Raw genomic sequence first — 18940 nt, 5'->3', positions numbered from 1 at the left:
ATGAACTCTAGAATCTTTTGAAGACGATATAGTGTTGCCCAAAGTGGACCATTATCCCAACAAACAATAAGGTTTTACCACGTCCCATTAGTAATCATCAATTTCCTTTTCTCGGAAGAACATCTAGTACTATAGTGACTCTCACTTGGAACCGAACCGAGGAACGTAGTACCCAATGGACAGTTCCAGCATCAACGTACCTAAGTGTCATAACGCAACGTCACCAGTTCGCAACTTCTGGCCCCGAAAGGTCGCAGGCCGTGCATTCCCGGCAGTGAACTTTCGCTCCAGGAGGGACATAGTTCAAAACTCATCGACCGTGGTGATTTGTTTCGATTCGACCGACACACACACACACACGAGTCAATCGTGACAATAGGGAGGGTGGGCGATGTGGAGGGGTAGGTCGCTGCGGGGGGAGAGCAACAGGACCAGAGACGCGCGGTTGCTCGCGATTTCGTCATCGAGAGGCGCAACCGTTCACTTTTCCAGCAATGGCCACTGGCCGAGTGTTCGACCTGGCTCTGGACCCCGCTGGTTATTGCTCTTTTATGGGTGGCACACATCACGCGCGCGCGCACGCCCGACCAGAGCTGCGCTGTTTTCTCCGGCTCGCTTAACAAGCCGGATCGCTTTCTGTTCCCACGACTGAAGTTCACAGACGCTACCCGGAGTCCTTTCAAACGGGACAACCGACACCCCTCGTCTCATGGATAACTATTTTCTCTCTCGAACGAAAGTAACGTTTGAGCACTACTTAAACGTGAGCCACGCGGAAGAAGTTATCGATCATCTTAGGAAACCAGAAATCTAGTTGGACGGCATTGGTTCAGGCACGTGGAGAGACTGTGTTCGTAAGGTTTTTAAATAAACAATTACGATCTTATTTTACATCTATTCGGAGAAAATTATTTACATTTCGGTGATGTTTTCATCGGCGAGTCGAAGTGTGTGTATGTATTTAACGCGAGTCCGAAGGCTGAAGTGCAGCAACGAAGATCGGCCAGGAAGAGGACGATATCGGGGCACGATAAAGTATATCGCGGTCGCGGGCAACGATAAATCGTCGTAGCGACGCGCGTCGCGCGATTACTGCTGCGCCAGCGACGAAAGCGTAAGGGAGACACTCCGGTGGTCGCTGACTCGGCGCCTGTTACTTCATTCCGGAACGAGTTTTTGCGTGTAATCGGGTTGACCGCGGAGCCGGACACGCTGGAGCGCTTTTGTTTTCGGATTGGCCACGGTGTTCTCTGACGATTCACCTGTGCCTGGGGATAAACCGATACCATCGAAGGTATCGATACTTTTACTCGTAACTACGGAGGAACCGATCTAAGTAAATGCAAGTAAATAATCGATACTTTCGTTTCGATACCGAGGATTATTTAGTATCGATACTTTCGGTTGCGATATATACTTGGTGCCGAAAAAAAGTACTCGTACCGAATTGCCCGAGTAATCGATACGAAAGCTAATGAATGTGTAGGTGGTTGTCGCTCGGTTATATTACTTTATTAATAAATGTTCATTAATTTCAAAATTCTGCTCAACTCTTGTCTCATACCAACGAAATGTTGGTTGATTGGCACTTATTTTAGAACAATTGTTACATCCATTCCTAGTCTCCCTTACATAAGAATTGAAAATTGTAAGTTGCTTTTATTGTTATGCCGCGCAGTATACCTTATTTTTATCGCAACAATATTTCTTAGGTCGTTGATTTCTACAGCGCAATGCCCGGAAGAGTATGTAATGCCCCCCTTATCCTGGATCGCACGAAAATAGGCCAGATAAGTATCTCGGCCGAAGAAGACCGGGAAAGTCAATTATCGACGAAAGTATATCGGCACACCTTTCCTCTTGTCCGAGCCGTTCAATGAAATTGTAGTTTCAATTATCGGCACGATTACACCAGGCTCCGCGTCAGCGATCGATAAATGCCTCTATCTACGTCCTTATCGGGCCTGGACGTTACGTAAACGACGTACTCCACTGATAAACGTGTCTTTATGTGTGTGTGTGTTTTCTCCGTAATTACGACCGGGAAAAGAACCCGTGTAAATAAAGGGAAACAACAATTCGGTTCTAATTCCTCCGCGTTCAGGAGATCTGTGAAGATAAGGAACATAGGCGACTATTTGCTATCCCGTTTATGGCCCCGAGCCGTAAAGAAATGACAAAGAACACTAATGTTCAGTGATTTTCATCGAGACTCTCTTCCATGAACTCTCGGATAAATCGTCGATCCATCCTCGATTAGTTTCGCGCGGGAAACGTGACGCCCAACACGTTAAAAAAAAACGCTTTCTTCGGGTGAAAGGGAGCACGCGTTCTTCCGCGGCCTCTAATAAAAAAAACAGAACGAACCAATAAATTCCGGAGTAACGATCCTTCCGCCGTTATTATAGATGCGTTCCCTGACCCGGTGTCCAAGTCCGGGTTTCTGGTTTCCTCAAAACGGAACACCGTAAAAGCCGTGTTTTAACGCCCGATCGTATATACTCGAAACTTCTCTGCTGGCCTCCGCTGTAAACGTATTATAGTACTCGGAGAATCTTCGGTCCATTGAAACTCTTCTTAAAGAAAGGTAGTAAGACCTCCAAGGTTCTCCCGATCTTTGGTCCCTAGAACTTCTCATCCCTTTCGCTCTCACTTCCAAGTACGAACAATGGTTTCAGATCGATCGTTTCAGAAGCTCCGGAACCACCATCGCGATCATCCCCTATGTTCGTGCAGCAATTAATCCTTGTACAATGTCCTCCGACAGTGATATCTGGCTCGCTTAAATCCGTGTAGATACCCTGAACATCACGGACATGTTCTCCCGTAATTTTTCGTTGCCCGTAAATCCGGATGGCAGAATAATATTCGACGCGACTGCACAAGGTAAATCGGTCGGAAACTCGCGAGACAGAGACTCCTCGAATGCCCATCGTTGCTCAGCCCAGCGTGCGTGTGTGCGCCATTCTTCTATATATAGACTTCGAAAGGGGGGTTAGCATGACTCCCCAGCATTGATCGCAGTGCCACCCCATGAGCAAACCCCTAATAACACCCTCTTCCACCTCCACCCACCTCCTCTAGCTCCGCAACCAGACTCACCCTCGGCAGCAGCCACCCTCCAGTCTGAACTGCGCCCTTTGCTAACCCAATCTGAGACCCCTGCAGGCGACGGCTCTCAACCTACGGGGTTCCCCTGGACGTTCTACGTCAGTGCTCTCGGCCAGCTGGCTAGTCAGCTGATTCCTGCCGCGGCGTGCCGGGACGCCCATTAGCCGCGCTGAACTAAACCCATTAACTCCCACGGCCCGATAACGCCTCTGTCCCTCTGCGACCACCACCACCACCCCCATCGCGAAAACACCGCGACCAAACGGACGGTGGACACCTTGCGTCGCGGATTGACAGACCATGAGGGTGGCTTACGGGAGGGATTGATGATCGGAGACATGGGACTCGTTTCGAACGATCACCCCAATGCTCTGAGAGGCTGCGACTAGGAAGACTCCTCTGGGATGAATGTTTTCACTTCTATTGAGCCATTCGAGGCTGTCTCGGACCTGGATGGTCAGTATCCTGGAATCTGCAATCATTCAAAGCTTTTTCGGAGGACCCTATTTGTTCAGTTTGGAGTCATCGTGTTCGATTCCTCTTGAGGGTCTGCAAGTAGTTTGGGACTTGGATGATCTCTTGTTGTGCAACTACCACTAAAGTGATCCTCTATTTTTCTTATACAAAATAGGAAGTTTCAAGCGACCTTTCGCAATTATCCCGTATATTGCCTCTTTCGGAAACGAAATTCGCTTGGCACCGTGCTACATTTTCATTTCCTCGACAAAGGTAGCATTATTAACAATACTCCGGCACTTAGTTGCCAGTATTATCTCGATCTTCAGCGGGATCACGACCCGGCCAGGCTGAAAATGCGGCTCGCCGCGAGTAAAAAGTTTTTCATTCAACGGATTAGTTCCGTATCGGGTGGGGTACGATCTGTCACGATCCTTCGCGGGCGAGGGTGCGGAGAGGGGCGGGACGGAGAGGAAAAAAATTCCGAGCCGCCGGTGCGGGCCGTGCGACGAATTAATTAGCTCGATCGTGGCGGGCAGCACGTCTTGAATGAAAGAGCAAACGGCGCGTTGCGCTCCACGCGAGCCGGTTTCGGATTATTGCGCGCGCGCTTCGTACGTGCCCCGCGCGAAATTACGTCCTCCGACGCGTCTCGATTCTGTTTTCTGTGTCGATCGGCCCGCTAAAGTCTCCTCGACTTCTTCAGGCTGTGTCTACCTTGTGACAGAAGAACTTAGACAGGTACCATGAAAACTCCAATTTTTGTTTCTTAAGCTCGATAGACGTTGCTGTGGGACCTCGACACAATTATTATGTATATTCGAGTAGAATTTTTATATATATTCCTTTATTTCCAAAATTTGTTTAACATTGTTATGTGTACAAGTCTACTTCTTATGTCTAACTCCAATTTTTTCGTATCAGTTGTAGATAATATAACCTTTCACAAGCTTTCCCAAAGAATTGTTCGATGTCACTTCGACCGAAAAATACCGTGATGTTCCGATTAATTAATAATCACGCCGGTATATTAATAATCATCCGTCGTTATACGTATAAATAAATCCATGATCTGTCCTTTCTTCGTACACGCTTTCGATACGTTGAATTAAAAACAGTCCATCAATTATAGGCGACGCTTCTTGACCTTCGATTTACGAGAAGAGACCACGTGGCAACGTAACAGCCTGTTTTTTGTTCTTCTTAGCTTTTCCTTCGAGTGACATAGGTGTATGACGTCACAGAAAAAGGAAAAAAAAAAGGAACGTGAATTTCCGCGATTGTCCGCAATCTAGATGAATCAAAGCACGAACGGGATGAGAAATTTGTCGAGCGCGTCCCTGGTGAACCGTGGACGACAGTAGGTTACCCTTGCAACCCTTGAGCCCCACGACCCTTCCCTGGTAAATTCACCCTGCTGTGTGCACACACACACACATACACGAAGGGGTAGTGACGTGTCGTCGGGTCCCACGACGGCGATTCTCCGGAGACTGAAAAGGCCAAGTTCTTTCTGGCACGATCGATCTTCCCGATGACATTCACCGTTCTCGTGTTAGCCGTCGCAAAATCTAGCCGATCTACGCCGTTTCCGAATTGGATTTAACTGCTCTAATAACTCGGGGAAAGTCTCCAAGCAATCCCTGTATAACAGAAAATTCAATGGAAAATTATAGGTAAAAGTGTAAGTAAAACTATAAATGAAACTGTTATCAGTTAGGGTAACGATAGTTTTTGGTAAACCTAACATTCGTGCAATGCTATTGCAGCAAATCATCGATGATTTACTGTATTCCTAATCTCTCGCCTTTCTGTCCAGTTTCTTCAGGAATATTTCTTTTAAACTTTATCGAGAGTCACCTGAAAGCATATTTCAGTTCGAAGGAATTCATTCTGCTGTCATCGTTCTACTATTAAAATTTAATCTGGTATCAACCCTTACGCGTTTCCATCCCCTTACTCGTTCACAAAATAGATAGGTCTCTAAACTTCTTCACCCAAACTTTTGCATCGGTTTATGAATTATTTGATCGCGACGCGTCGTCGGCACGTGTACGTTTCGCGTTGCGAACGCGCAACAGCTAATAGAGCGGACGCTGATATTAAAATCGATAACGATTTCTGATGAACGGTGGCGACGTTGTCAGCGGACCGCAGCCGAGACAGTCGAACGTTAATATTTTGATGCCGTCGATCAATTGTCCGTGTTACGGGGGCACATGTTACAGGTAGGGATAAACCGATACCGTCAAGGTATCGATACTTTTACTCATAATTTGTATCGAAAGAAACTATCGATATCTACTTAGTATCGAAAGCATCGATACCTACTTGTATCGAAGGGAAATGAATAGAAAATTCTTTTTTAGTAGTATGATATATTTTAACCAGAATTGAGCAGAATTTTATTCGAATAACATTAAACAATTGTTTGCCAAATGTCGACTCATTCAGGAAGACGTATTATCTTCTTATTAAAAATTGAAATTCCTACCTTTCAACGATTTTAAACGACGAACCATTCATTCGTTGGAATTCGAGCATTAATAAAAATTTAACAGAAATTTGAGAAACTGTAATTTCTTTCAAATATATCAAGAATGTTTGTTGATCAAGGACAACAAAACATTGGGTTTTATTATGAATAATACCATTATAATGGGAATTATTATATACAGCTGGCATAAAAGTAAAATAGTTGTCAAATGGTGTTAGACAGTTTCAAAATGTTAAAATGTTCTTGTGAATTATTTATATGTCGTCTCAAATACAAGAAAAATATTTCCTTAATAATTTTTAAATAATTTGGGAATGCAAGGGTTAACAGGTGTTCGATGCACGCGAACAACCGAAAGACATGCACGAATATATTAAATTTGATTTAATGTACGATCACGATATCACGATCCCAGATCGTTGTAATATTACGGTACTCGTTACCTGGTATATTCTGGAGAGTTTCAACCGCTTAAAGAATACACAGGTACTGAATGGAACCAAAGGGACCAATAGGGAAGCTCCGAGGCCTAGTTACGCGTTTGCATGACCGCTCGAAGCTTAGTTCGGGTTCAGTCTTCGACGAAGTTTGTGTCGCGCCGCGTCTTCTTTTCCGTCGTGATGCCGGAAGTAAAGAAGGCTGGTAACCCGGTGAAAGTCGTGTTGGTTCTCATGTATCGGTTCGACGTGTCTCCTCGTGAATTGTGCCGCGTCGTAACAACGTATTTCCTCGTGGATTCGTGGCCGCCTCCGGGGGACGGTTTACGAAAGTAACCGGTACAGTACATGCATACGGTGACCATACGTCCTTTATTTAAGAGGATAATCCTTTATTTCATTGATCTGCCCTTTAGATTTAAATTTGTTTGTTTTTTTTTCTAAAATACCCATTTTGTTCTTTATTTTGTGAATTGAAACGGTAAATCGAACATTAGCACACAGCACGTGACCCCATAATATGTGTTACATACAGGGTGAGTCAATAAGAAAACGTTTTAATGAATTATGTAGCATTTTAACCTGTTAACGAAATATTTCGTCATACCAAGAAGACAGCTCCAATGGGGATGACGACTTTTTTCGTCATGGAAATTTTTAATTTGATTCTTACACATTAAAACCTAGCGTGGCCTTATGGGAAAATATTTGGTTAACAGCGTAAGGGATGCATCAAGTACGTATCCACTTGTTGCGTATCATCGTATCGTATCACCGTACGATACATTGTTATACGCAATCGATGCAACGCTTGCCTATCCACATTTATACACAAAGGTGATACGATACAAGGATATGGAACAAGCGGATACGCACATTAACCTTCTGTCACATTTCTGTAAGAACAATGTAACGTCACGCGTATCGCCGTGTGAAGGAGACCGTAGCAAGTCGGTGGTCATCTTGAACTTGCGAAATTTCAAACAATTTCTCATCTGCCTTTAATTTTTTATTTTTCATTTTAATTTGTTTATTGTCGCATCAACCTCTCGTGGGTCATTAACGACTTAACAATACTTCCTTGGTGGTTACATACATTGTGATAAATGCACAAATATATTTCAATGTGATAAATTATTATTAGAACTATATTTCAGTAATTATCGCTTACAGTCAAGTTTTGTGTTATAATAGACTACATTATAGTATATCATTTCAGTCCGTTATTGTTGTAGTTTGCTTTGGTCTTTTTTGTTAACTTGATAGTGGACAGAATCATTATTACTTACGTACTTCTATTTTTCTAAATTCGAGTTTAGATATACGGTGTAGAAAATTGATTTCTTTTAGGAAGGTTAAAGTGTTGCCCTTTAGTTTTGCTCGAAAAACAAAAAAAAGTATGGTCACCGTAGGCATTCCCCGAGAAACCTCCCCCTCTCAGGCCCCCGAACGATCTCTACCATGCATGCAACACGCGACCCACACCAGAGAACACACTGTACACAGCACACCTAACATGACCGATCGGTCTGATCTGACAGATCGTTGCCTGTCCCCAGGAGGCACACTCCGTACTTTGGCCAGCCGGACTACAGGCTCTACGAGCTCAACAAAAGGTTACAGCAACGCACCGAGGTGAGTACCATCGTCTTCGTTCTTTATATTCGATTTTTTCTTGATTTTCTTGAAATACACGGGAAATTAAAAAGGTTATCTGCACACCTTTCGTCTTTTACACTACATTTATCGATTTATTAACCAGTGAATTTACAGTTACGTAAATCCTATAGAGGTAACATACAATTTACCTGTACATAGACCTGGCTTACAATAAAGAACAGATTTAATACTAGAATAAAAATAAAATATAACTGATACAGGATCTGAAAAAGTAATATGCATATTCACTACTCAACGTGAAAATATTATAGAATAGAAATTAGCTCACAGTTTATAACTGTAAGATTATAAACCTGAACCAATATTCTTTACAAATATGCAAATCTTATGTCTAAATATTTATACTAGTAATATAATCTTGTTCAATGTTTTACTTTTATTTTTATAGTGTTTTTGTTGTTTGATAATACTAGGAATTCATCTGGTAAATTATTAAAAGAAATTATTACGTAACTATTTTTGTTACTAATAGTCTTTATAAATTTCGGTAATGCAGTACTACTTTATAAAATATTTAATATTCAGTGCCGAGAACCCCTCGGACACTCATCGAAGATTTACTGTAAGCGTCTACTATAGTAGACAAATACACTCAGCAGGTTAAATTGATCAATTCGAAATACGAGATACCAACTAATATCCACTATTTATACAGTGTAAATATCATGTAACGAAAAAAGAAACTAAAAGTGGAAATTGTCGAAAAATGTGAAGTTAATTGGATCGTTTTTTGATTGTATTATGATTATTCCACGCAGAAATAAACGGTGAAGACACCAGTTTCCAAGAATTTCGAACGTTCCCCCGTAAAAGCGTCGCGTCGTACGAGAAAATGACAAAACAAGCTTTTCGGTTTATCGCCTCGGGATACCAGCGCGACCGAAGTTCATTAATAGGCTTGGAAAATTGTCTCTGCACAGCCTCATCGATCGCTGAATCCATCCGAACGGAAGTGATTAAGCCCCGGGACGGTCGTTTGATTCCGTGCATTATAAAATCATCTGGCCCATATACCGCGGGTCCGAATAAACCGGCCGTCCTTTCAGAGATTCCTGATAACCACGAGATAAGATATAATCCTTGGGAACGGATTATCGTACGTGCACGTGTCGTCTCCCTCGGACTATTGAGTTTTCCATCGATTTCAGTCGACTATGGGGGGATTAATAGATTCTTTCCGCGGGCACGATTTCCTACGACTTTCGAGTACGTATATCGGAACTACGTTCTTGATTTCACGGCCGATAGCTGAGCAAAAATTGTCGAGCTTCTGGGGTAAACATTCCAAATCTTCTATCTCGTGTGGTGTTTTCTCTCGAATCGATTAACGGAGCGAACGGAATCAATATTAACGCGTTTGTCGCGTCAGAAGCCACACGCGAACTCTCTTTCCTTGTTTTTTTTTCTCTCTGTTTCTTGTTTCTTTCGTTCTGGATCCCGAGGAGCCCGTTTATCTTCGGCCAACAGTGATCAATGCGCCATTAGGACAAGCCAGAAGAGAGAGAGAGAGAGAGAGAGAAATAATAGGAACGAGAGAAAAGGAAAAGAGGCTCGGGGTTAATGTGTCTTAATGAGCGTCTGATACCTAAAGCATCACGTTCATTAATCTCCGTGGATCTCTTGATGGACACACAACCGGTCCTCGAGGTTCCGAGATCTCGATAATATCGCGATTCACAATTTGTCACGTGCCCCGGCTGTATCACCATCGAAAGAAAAGATGGTTGACTGCAATTAACCCTAGATCTGGTTGCTTCTTGTTTTTTTTGTGCGTGTTCTTTTTCTTTTCTATCTGTCTCGTCGAGAAGATAATAACGTGTTTCGGTGATGATCGATATGAGAAAGAGATCTTCCTCGATGATTGATCTTGGCATCGTGTATCGATCGAACGGAATTGTAACAGTTTATGAATGAAATAATTGACTCGGGCTTGAGAGAACCCTGTAGTATCTCGATGTATGTATTCTGTCGTCTTTCGCGAATCACTCTGTCTAAGTAATGTTATATCTTATTCCGAATCGACTTTCGAGACCGTTGACCGCCAATGGCCATGGAGACTCTGGTGGTCCACGCATGATTGCATGTCTCACAAGGGAAGGCACGGAAGTGTCCCCGTCCGATTTTGATGAAACTTCGTATGTTTGTTAAGCAGTTAAAAATAAGGGATACGTATTTTTTTTTTATTGGCTGAGACGCGACTTTAAGGGGTGAAACCACCCCGCGATGTTTCTATCCGAAATTTTTTTATTATAAACAAATTATATTTTGGACAATTTGTTAGCACCATATTATTCTACATAAAAAACCGCAAACTTCGTCTATTAGAAGTTTTCATATATCTCCTTTGCTTTTCGAGATAGTACTTTCGGGTCGAAACTGTGAGGGGTGGTTTCACCCCTTAAAGTCGCGTCTCAGCCGATAAAAAAAAATACGTATCCCTTATTTTTGGATGCTTAACAGACATACGAAGTTTCATCAAAATCGGAGGGGAACACTTCCGTGCCTTCTCTTGTTAGAGGGATCGATTCGTTAAAATAAAAAATTCTTAGGGAAAATTACACTTATCAATTTTATTTAATTATCCAGTCTTTCGAATTTGTCACCAATCACCTTAAGTGAGTCGAAATTGGGACATTTACCTTATTGCCCAAATAATTGAAATTATTTTCATTCTTTATTTTCATCGGTCGCGCATACTTCTTCTCTAGCACGATAACCCACCCCACGAACACTCTCCCACCCCTATACTATCGTACCCACCCTTTCGACCGGCGTTGCTCAGTCTCGGTCACTCGTCGTCGTTCGCGAACGTGGGGTTGGCGTGTCCCTCGCTCATAAATCATCTTTCTCTCGCGGTTATCGTCGGATCTTCGACCTGTGTCAGCGTACGTGTGCACGACAGTTCACCGCTCTGTTTCTTCTTCCGTCCAGGCCCCTTGCGAACCAGGTTCACTTCTCGAACAGCCCTTTTGTGAGTCTAGTCTTCCTCTATCTCGATACACTTCGAATCATCGTCCCTTCGAATGAAAAATTTCCCTGTTTCGATACATCGAAAAACCATTCTTTGGCCTTCCTTTTCCCTTTTTCCCTCGACCGTATAGAATTTCATGGGAAAGAAGAACGACCGAGCATCGAAAGGATCGCGCCTAGTATTCTCTCGACGAACAGATCCGTTACCAAACAGTCACGAAAGACGCTCGAGCAGCGAAGTGTACGCCACTGCGAAGTTTCCCGTAGTTTCTGCCCACCACAGTTTGGGGATCATGGGGGGGGGGTGCCAAGGGATTGGTTTGCTCGGTGCAAGAACGAATGAGCAACCCCCTCAGTTTGACAGAAAGAGAAGCGTTACGTGGTAAAGTCGGCCGGAAGAGGGGGTTGCAAGGAACGCGACGCGAATTAAAATTAGGAACGCTCTCGGTTGTCTTTTGTTTTCCAAAATTTAGATCCCAGGTACAGTTTACCCCCACCAAAAGTATTCAACAAAAAAAGAAAAGAAATAGGTTCTGTTTTGTTTCCCTTCCGTTTTATTTTCCTGTTTCCTCGTACGATCAGTGTGGCCTCTAGAAATTCTTCGAGTATGATGTCTCGAATTTTTTCCGAATTCTAATAAGGATCATATTTGTATAATTCGATATAAGTTCGAGTCCTGGCGAGGTGGAATCAGTCGGTATATCGTCTGTCATCCCTGGTACGTCTCCACGTATTAATTCTAATTCTCTCTGTCGCGCGAGCTACGATTCGATTTCCGCTATAAGCTTCTTCCGCGCTTATAGCTCCGTAAATTCGGGACAATACATTTGGAAAATCGATTCGTGCTTCCGTGGAATCCACCGAGCCAGTGGTTTCTGTCCTCGCACCGCTTCTTTCGTAAAACTCTACGATCAAGTTCCTTTCGCGGTGTATTATTAACCCTTTAACGATTCTGTCATCTTCCAAGAAACAGAAAGACCATTTAGCATATCTTTAGGCTGTTAAATAAGAGGGAAAATTAATAATTTTTTTTGTATGTGCTGAAAAACTGTTTATTAAAATTCAACATATAAATCTTATTATATGTTACTTCCTTAGTAATTATGGCAAAATTGAAGAGCCATTTCTATCGACAGATATGTAGCTGAATTTTTCAGAAATTACTAAATAAATAACATGTAATAAGATGTATATGTTGAATGATTAATAAACAATAACTCTGCATATACAAAAAAATACTATTCAGCATAGACGACGGTCGTTTGTATTTTCAGTGCAAACTACAAGCCTTTTATATTACTCTTTGTTACATTTTTTTTTTTTTGTGTCAAATAAAACGCACGGAATGATTTGTCCGTAATTTGTCAGCGAAAACCAAGGCTCTTTAACTAATACCAAATCGAATGATCGCGATAGCAAATCGAGACTGTAATTAAATAGCATGGTTCTATATTTTTCAGTGGATCCCATACACGACTGGATTGCGAGTCGATTGATCGTTTAATTGTTTGTCGAAAAAATTTATTCGTTCGTTTCGAGGCTAATGCACACGTGTCCTCTACTAAACGATCGTTGCAATTTTAACGGTTTTTTACGCGGAACCTTGAAACCCGCGCGAACCAATAAACCGAAATATTAAAAAAAATGATAATAAATAAATAAAATGGGATTTTACGTTTTCCAATCGTTCGTGAAACAGTTCCTCATAGACACGTGATCGGCTCAGTTTTGCATGTTCCACGTGACTTATAGTCGAATCTGGTCACATTAATTTGTAGGGTCGCGCTTTGACGAATGCGAAACACCCTATCTGACGTTAGGGACACGCCGCTGGTTCCTCATCGTGACAGATGACATCTCATTTAGCGTCTCCTGTTCCCGTGGCCTGTCAGGTCGTTCCATTTCCCCATAATTTTTCCGTTTTCGACGAAATATAAGCGCATAAAAGTGAACTGACCGCTTCGCCGATTCAGCAAACCCCAACTAGGGATGTTCAATTCACTTCAAGGAATCAATTCTGGAATCGATTGTCAAATCCAATCATGAGAATCAATTCTCTCAAAAAATCAAAATCAAAGAATCGATCAAAAATCGTAAAAAATCATATATGTAATAAGTTCTATTTACACTACTTAATCAAAATTGGTTTCACAGTCTCTCATCGCTACTCATAGATACATTTTGCAGGGAGCTTCTCTTCTTTCGATGATTTTCGATGATTTTTCGTTTCCAAGCCAGCGTGAAAATACCCGTTGTAATATCAAGAAAAACAGCGATGGAAATTTTTTTTAATAATCGCGCCGTGAAACTTCTAATTTGAAAACAAACCCTCGATCTCGGAACACGCTCGCTATTCGCATGGCGACTGAATATCCACACAGGCCGCCCCCTTCCCCCCTCCCCTGTCGGTATTCATCGCGAAAATCTATATTGCACAGCCCAGCAATTTTTTTCTGCCTTTGCCGTGCGCCATCGCGGCTGCATCTCCCTTCGTCGTGTTACTTTGAAACGAGCACGGGAATCACATAAATCCCCGATAATAAAGCTCCGACGAAATACTCCGTGGGTCCGAGTGGAACCAATCCGCGGGACTGGGTCGCGGTAATTGTAATTAGATTTAGTCGCGAAAAATCTCGTTATTTCCACGTGCAACCAAGGATCTTCGGATGATGGCCACCGTGGATTTATCGTAAACGATTCGTGACGGAAAATTTGCGATCGGTGGGAATTAAAATACGACTCCCCCAACCCCCATCTCGTTGTCGATCCAATTTCCAGGCGAACGCTCCGATCGTGCGCGTGCCCCGCGTTCATTATTTATTCTCGTCGCGACTAATTGGCATTCGAAATATTCCGGAGGTATCGGCGATATGTATTCCGATTCTTCGGAAATTTTCAGCGAGTGTAGTTGTCGATGTTTCCATAATTTATGTTTCGGCGTCGATTCGTCCGTGAATTTGGCGAAAAGAATCCGCCGCGATACAATTGGGATTCGGTAAATGTGGAATTTTGGAAAATTGGGGAAAAAGGACGATGTTTTGGAATGAAAAAGAAACGTGTTTGGAGATGGAAAAATGTGTTTAGAGACGAAGAAAATGTATTTGGAGATTCCATCGTTCATTTGATTCGGCGATCGTGTAAATGTTAGGTGTACCAATCAGTTACTTAGTATTTCTTGATGCGGTAAGTATTCCGTTACATCAGAGATGGGCAAATTCTTTATCTGGATAATTAGTTTCGAATAACGATTACAGGATAAAACCAATACTTCGTCGTATTTAATTGATTAAACGAGGAAGTTTCAATTTTTATAATAACGTAATTCCCTTTCTTGAATGAGTATACATTTGGCATCATTCTAAGAAAATTGTGCCCAACTCTGGTTTCTATGGAAGTCAAGGATCTATTTTACATTTATAGTCTTTTTTTTAAATTCAGAATCCTTCGTTTATGTTGTTAATGATTTTGAACACCCTACACTAGTTCTACTTGGTAACAAAAATTGAGAAGATACTTTCGATTTAATAGTAATAAGTATGAGTATGTTTTATTGTTCTTTCATTGAAGGATCTTTCGGAAACTATAATAAAATATTTACTAAGAAATTCCCTAACAAAAAAAAAGATATTCTACCAATTAATTGACGTTAGTATTTATAAATATATTTTAACTATTTACATACAGTGGACATATTTATCGCAACACCTAGTAGAATTCCACCGATTCACAGACGAAGTATTCACGTCGAGCTTGTAACTAATTCAGTTATTATTACTAACATCTAATATTCTTCCCGATATATCCCACAACTAAACAATGACAACTCCGTTACAAAATGAACGTGTACTCTATTCACCGATTGCTCAGCCGGAAGAGAAGGTCGAAAATGTTCGATGTCTCGCGATCAGGGAAGAAAAGTCCCTGGTTTATTCCCCTAATTGCGAATTCAATTGCCATGTCCCCGCGCGGAAAAAGGGAACGAACGAAGAGGGCGGGAAACGGAGACTAACATTATCCAACTTGTTCTTCCCGAACATATCCCACGAACGACCAGTGTTTTTCCTTCTCTCGAGATCGTCCTCAGGTATATATACACACACACACACGCGCGCGCGTGTGTAAAGGGCGGGCCCGATGTTTACGTAAAACTTTTGCTCCGTATGCTGCGTACCCCGTGGGTGGGAAGAAGGAAACGCGAACAACGCGAAAGAATCAGGGAAAAGAACTGAACAAGACAAGCGAGTAAATGGGAATGGTTGAAGTAGAATCCATGAATAGTTTGCCAATTTTTCCTAGTTGAAGTTATCCGGAAAATTACTGTACTTCGTGAAACGCCCTTTCGAGTACCCTGGAAACGATATTTAACGGGCCGCGATCTCTCGGCGGAAGAAATTCTGGTAATTCCGAAAATCACAGTACATTGTTTGTTAATTGATTTCAACGAGGGTGAATGACACTGGCGTCGCATATAATCATCGCGAAGCTATGGACCACCAGAGCTCCTGTTTCATTAAAATTCGAAATTTCTTTTCCTTTTCGCCGCGCTCCGTTGATCCTGTTGAGGGTTATTTCCGCTGGAAAATTCCAGTTCTTGTCGTTTCGCTTCGAGTCTTCGTTGGAAAATTGATCGAATTACCCCGTCAAATATCTTTCTGCGAATCGCGAGATGGGATCTATAGATATACGTATACTAGTGAGAGTCAGAAGTATGTATACACCTTAGAAAGGTGAGATTCGTGTAATAGTTCTGTAGGATCCTATTATTGTAAGATCATGGTAGTAATACAGTTGGATATGATTTTCTTAACATTTTCGGAATAAATGGGCAGCTAAAAATATTCGAGAAAAAGCAACTCGGAGTTGTGACTACATTTTTTAAATATCGTTATACATTGTGAATTTACTATTATAGTTTTGGGCAGCATGGCAACCTCTGATGTAGGCCAGTTTCTTTTTGTTCATAGTCCTATGGACAAATCTGGATATTTAAATATTTTAAAAACAAATTCAGCTGCAAGTCCATTCACGAGGATCTTCCAGTGAAATCGTGGCTCAAAATATACAGCAAAGATGGTTAAACATTGTTTCCTGGAGAATACTTTCAATCGTTTAAGTCCTCTTCCACGATCACAAAATCTCACTGTGATAGAGTATCTGTGCGAAATATTCGATTTTAAATTGAGAGAAATAAATCTAAATAAATCCCATACTTTCAAAATGTATACTCACTGTACATCCTACATGTCCTTCAAACAATTATAAATTATACTCCGAATTGTACTCGAAACGAAAGAAACACGTCAGAGCAAAGAAAGAAAAAGATAGAGAGTGAGAACCAAAGAGGATCACGAAGAGCAGAGTCGCACGAGGGAGATGGTTGAGAACCTCCACGGGAGCCTGGGTAATAAAATGAGGGCCCCTGCTCTCCCCCGGGGGTGGGGCCCCCCTCGATAACCCATATTGTACCCCCCATCCCCTGGTTCTCCCTCCCTAGCTCGCCCCTCTCGCCGCCGCCCCTGGCCGTATATACTCCGATCGGCCGGAAGAGTTTTGTCCCGAGCCGACCGACCAGAGAGAAATCTCTCCGTGTCTATCCGACCGGTTCGTCCACCTTCGAAATTTTTGAAAAATGATGGCCCTGTAGACGGGAATTTTCTCGAATTTTCCATATAATCCACGCCGCGATACGTGGACGATTTCCGTTCGCGAACGATTTTCGCAAGAAAATTCAGAGGCGGAGCGCGCCGACAATACTTTCCCGCCTCCGTATATACACGATCATATACCACCCCTAGTCTCCCCACACCCCCCTAACAACAGTAGGGTGGTACAGTCGCGGCGCAAAAGCGGACGGCAACCCCGGGACTCTGGGTACAGGCTGCACAAAGAGCGACGCCCTGGCCGGGCGAAAAATGGAAGGGAACGAACGGCAAAGAAAGAAAAAAAAAGAAAATGCAGCCTGGCTCGAAAGAGGAAGAGAGATACGGAACGATGGTAGGAGAGAGGGTTAAGGGACAGAGAGAGGGAGAAATTATTGGCGGTGAATCGTTTCTGGGACGAGGACCTCGAGAGAACGATTCGGATAATACAAAGTGTGTGGTTCTTTTTTTCTCTCTCCTTTCTCCCTCTTCTATCATTTTTTCCTCCGTTCGTTTTTCTTCTTTTTCCGAAAACTATATATATATATATATATATTTTTTTTTTAAATATTCCCCTACTCTTTCGAAGATCGATGCGCTAGCGGGGGCGGAGACAACGCGGGACCAGGCGCAAAAATTACGGTGGAAAAGAGAAGAGGAGGAGGAGTCGGAGCGACACACACACATAGAACGTCGCGGCGGCGGTGGCCGTGAATCGATGACGGTGGAAATATTTGGTCGTCTCGCGAGTGGCAGGTCTCGAATAGAGATCGTTTTTGGTAGTATACCTGCTAACGGGCTGGAATTATGCCGGATTCTTTCTCTCCTTTTCGCTGGGATGGGAATCGAACCGGAATCGGGGGAGAGAAAGAAAGAGAGAGAGTGGGAAAGAGATAGACTCGAGGATAGGACGCTGATGATCCCTCCTTCCAGGGTGTTTCTTTCTTTCTTTCTTTCTTTTTTTTTCTTTTGTTCGGTCTCTGTCTCTTTCTTTCTTTCTCCGTCTTCTTTATAACTTTCTGTTCCTCCCGTTTTCGTGTGCGTTCGGTTTTGCCCCGCAAGAGTGTCTCAAGTCTGACCACCACTAGTACTTGCGCACTAGGCCTAGTATTTACGCAAAATTTTTAGTGTTCTAATACGCTCACCAGACAGATCTAGTTCTTTCTTCCTTCCAAATAATACTAATAATAATAACAACAAAACGTCATCTTAAATAATGTGGTAGTAATATCAGAAATTGCCCTTTACAGAGTGAAACGCAAGCAAATACAAATTTAGTACTTTCTTTTCAAATGTAATACTTTAGTTCTGCATAAGCTAAGACGAAATAATTTTGCTGGGTGGTCACACTGTCTCTCTAGCCGCGAGACAGGGCTTCGAGGAATCCGATTCTCTCTCGACGAAGCTAGAAAGAAAAAAAAACGCTCGCGCCACTCGGTTGATTTATGGAGAAATCCGATGTAAATATCGAGGAATCGTTATTTTTTGGTTCGATTCACCGGTAAGGGCCGCGGCACGGGATGTACGGTTTTCTCGGGGAAAACATTCGTCGAACGACGATTTAACGATGTGTATCATTTTCCCAACCCTTCCCCAAAGCATTAACAATCGTTTCGATCATGCACGGTTTTTTTTCTATTGTTTCTTGTACATGGTAATAATTCTGCAGTTTGCGATACATTCGACAGAGGATTCAGCAGATCTGGCGATTACTTTCAGTCACGGTTTATATATTGTTGGGTGTTTATAATATTCCTTCGGATTTTTCGTCTCTGCCTGCGAGCGGAGACGTCTATTTTCCATCAGTTTCTCTCTGCAGGCAACGGGGATTTTTCCATTTTTTCTTTTTTTTTTTTTATTCACCACTCGCGACTACGCTTCGCCCAGTGGACAAATTGAATTTAACTCCGGCTAATACGCGCCCGCCGGCCGAAAGAGGGCGACGTCGCGTATCTCGCCGCTTTGTCCAAGCTCATCGTGGAAATCAGCGATGATTTGTGTGTCTCTACGGCGACGCGACAGATTTTCCTTCCCCCTACCCTCCACACGACTAACACGGGATCGAGATTGAATTTCTTGCGCGTTGCCGCGCTTTCCTACCGGCTATCGCCACGATTTTTTGCGGCTCCCACGAGGGCCTGGACCACTCT

The 18940-nt window shown here is 42.7% G+C and overlaps 1 protein-coding gene across 3 annotated transcripts in view; it reads left to right on the top strand.

Moving 5' to 3' along the window:
- LOC107190190 (LIM domain-binding protein 2-like) overlaps positions 1-18940 on the top strand; it is a 129178-nt gene that overhangs the window by 99949 nt on the left and 10289 nt on the right. For all 3 annotated transcript variants that reach the window (XM_015578953.1, XM_015578952.1, XM_015578954.1), the window contains exon 3: positions 8043-8136. In XM_015578953.1, the coding sequence (XP_015434439.1) occupies positions 8043-8136 (94 nt within the window). The remainder of the gene's footprint in view (positions 1-8042; positions 8137-18940) is intronic.

Source organism: Dufourea novaeangliae, unplaced genomic scaffold, assembly GCF_001272555.1.
Source record: "Dufourea novaeangliae isolate 0120121106 unplaced genomic scaffold, ASM127255v1 scaffold168, whole genome shotgun sequence".
Taxonomy (NCBI): Eukaryota; Metazoa; Arthropoda; class Insecta; order Hymenoptera; family Halictidae; genus Dufourea; species Dufourea novaeangliae.
This window is presented reverse-complemented; position numbering and strand designations above follow the sequence as displayed.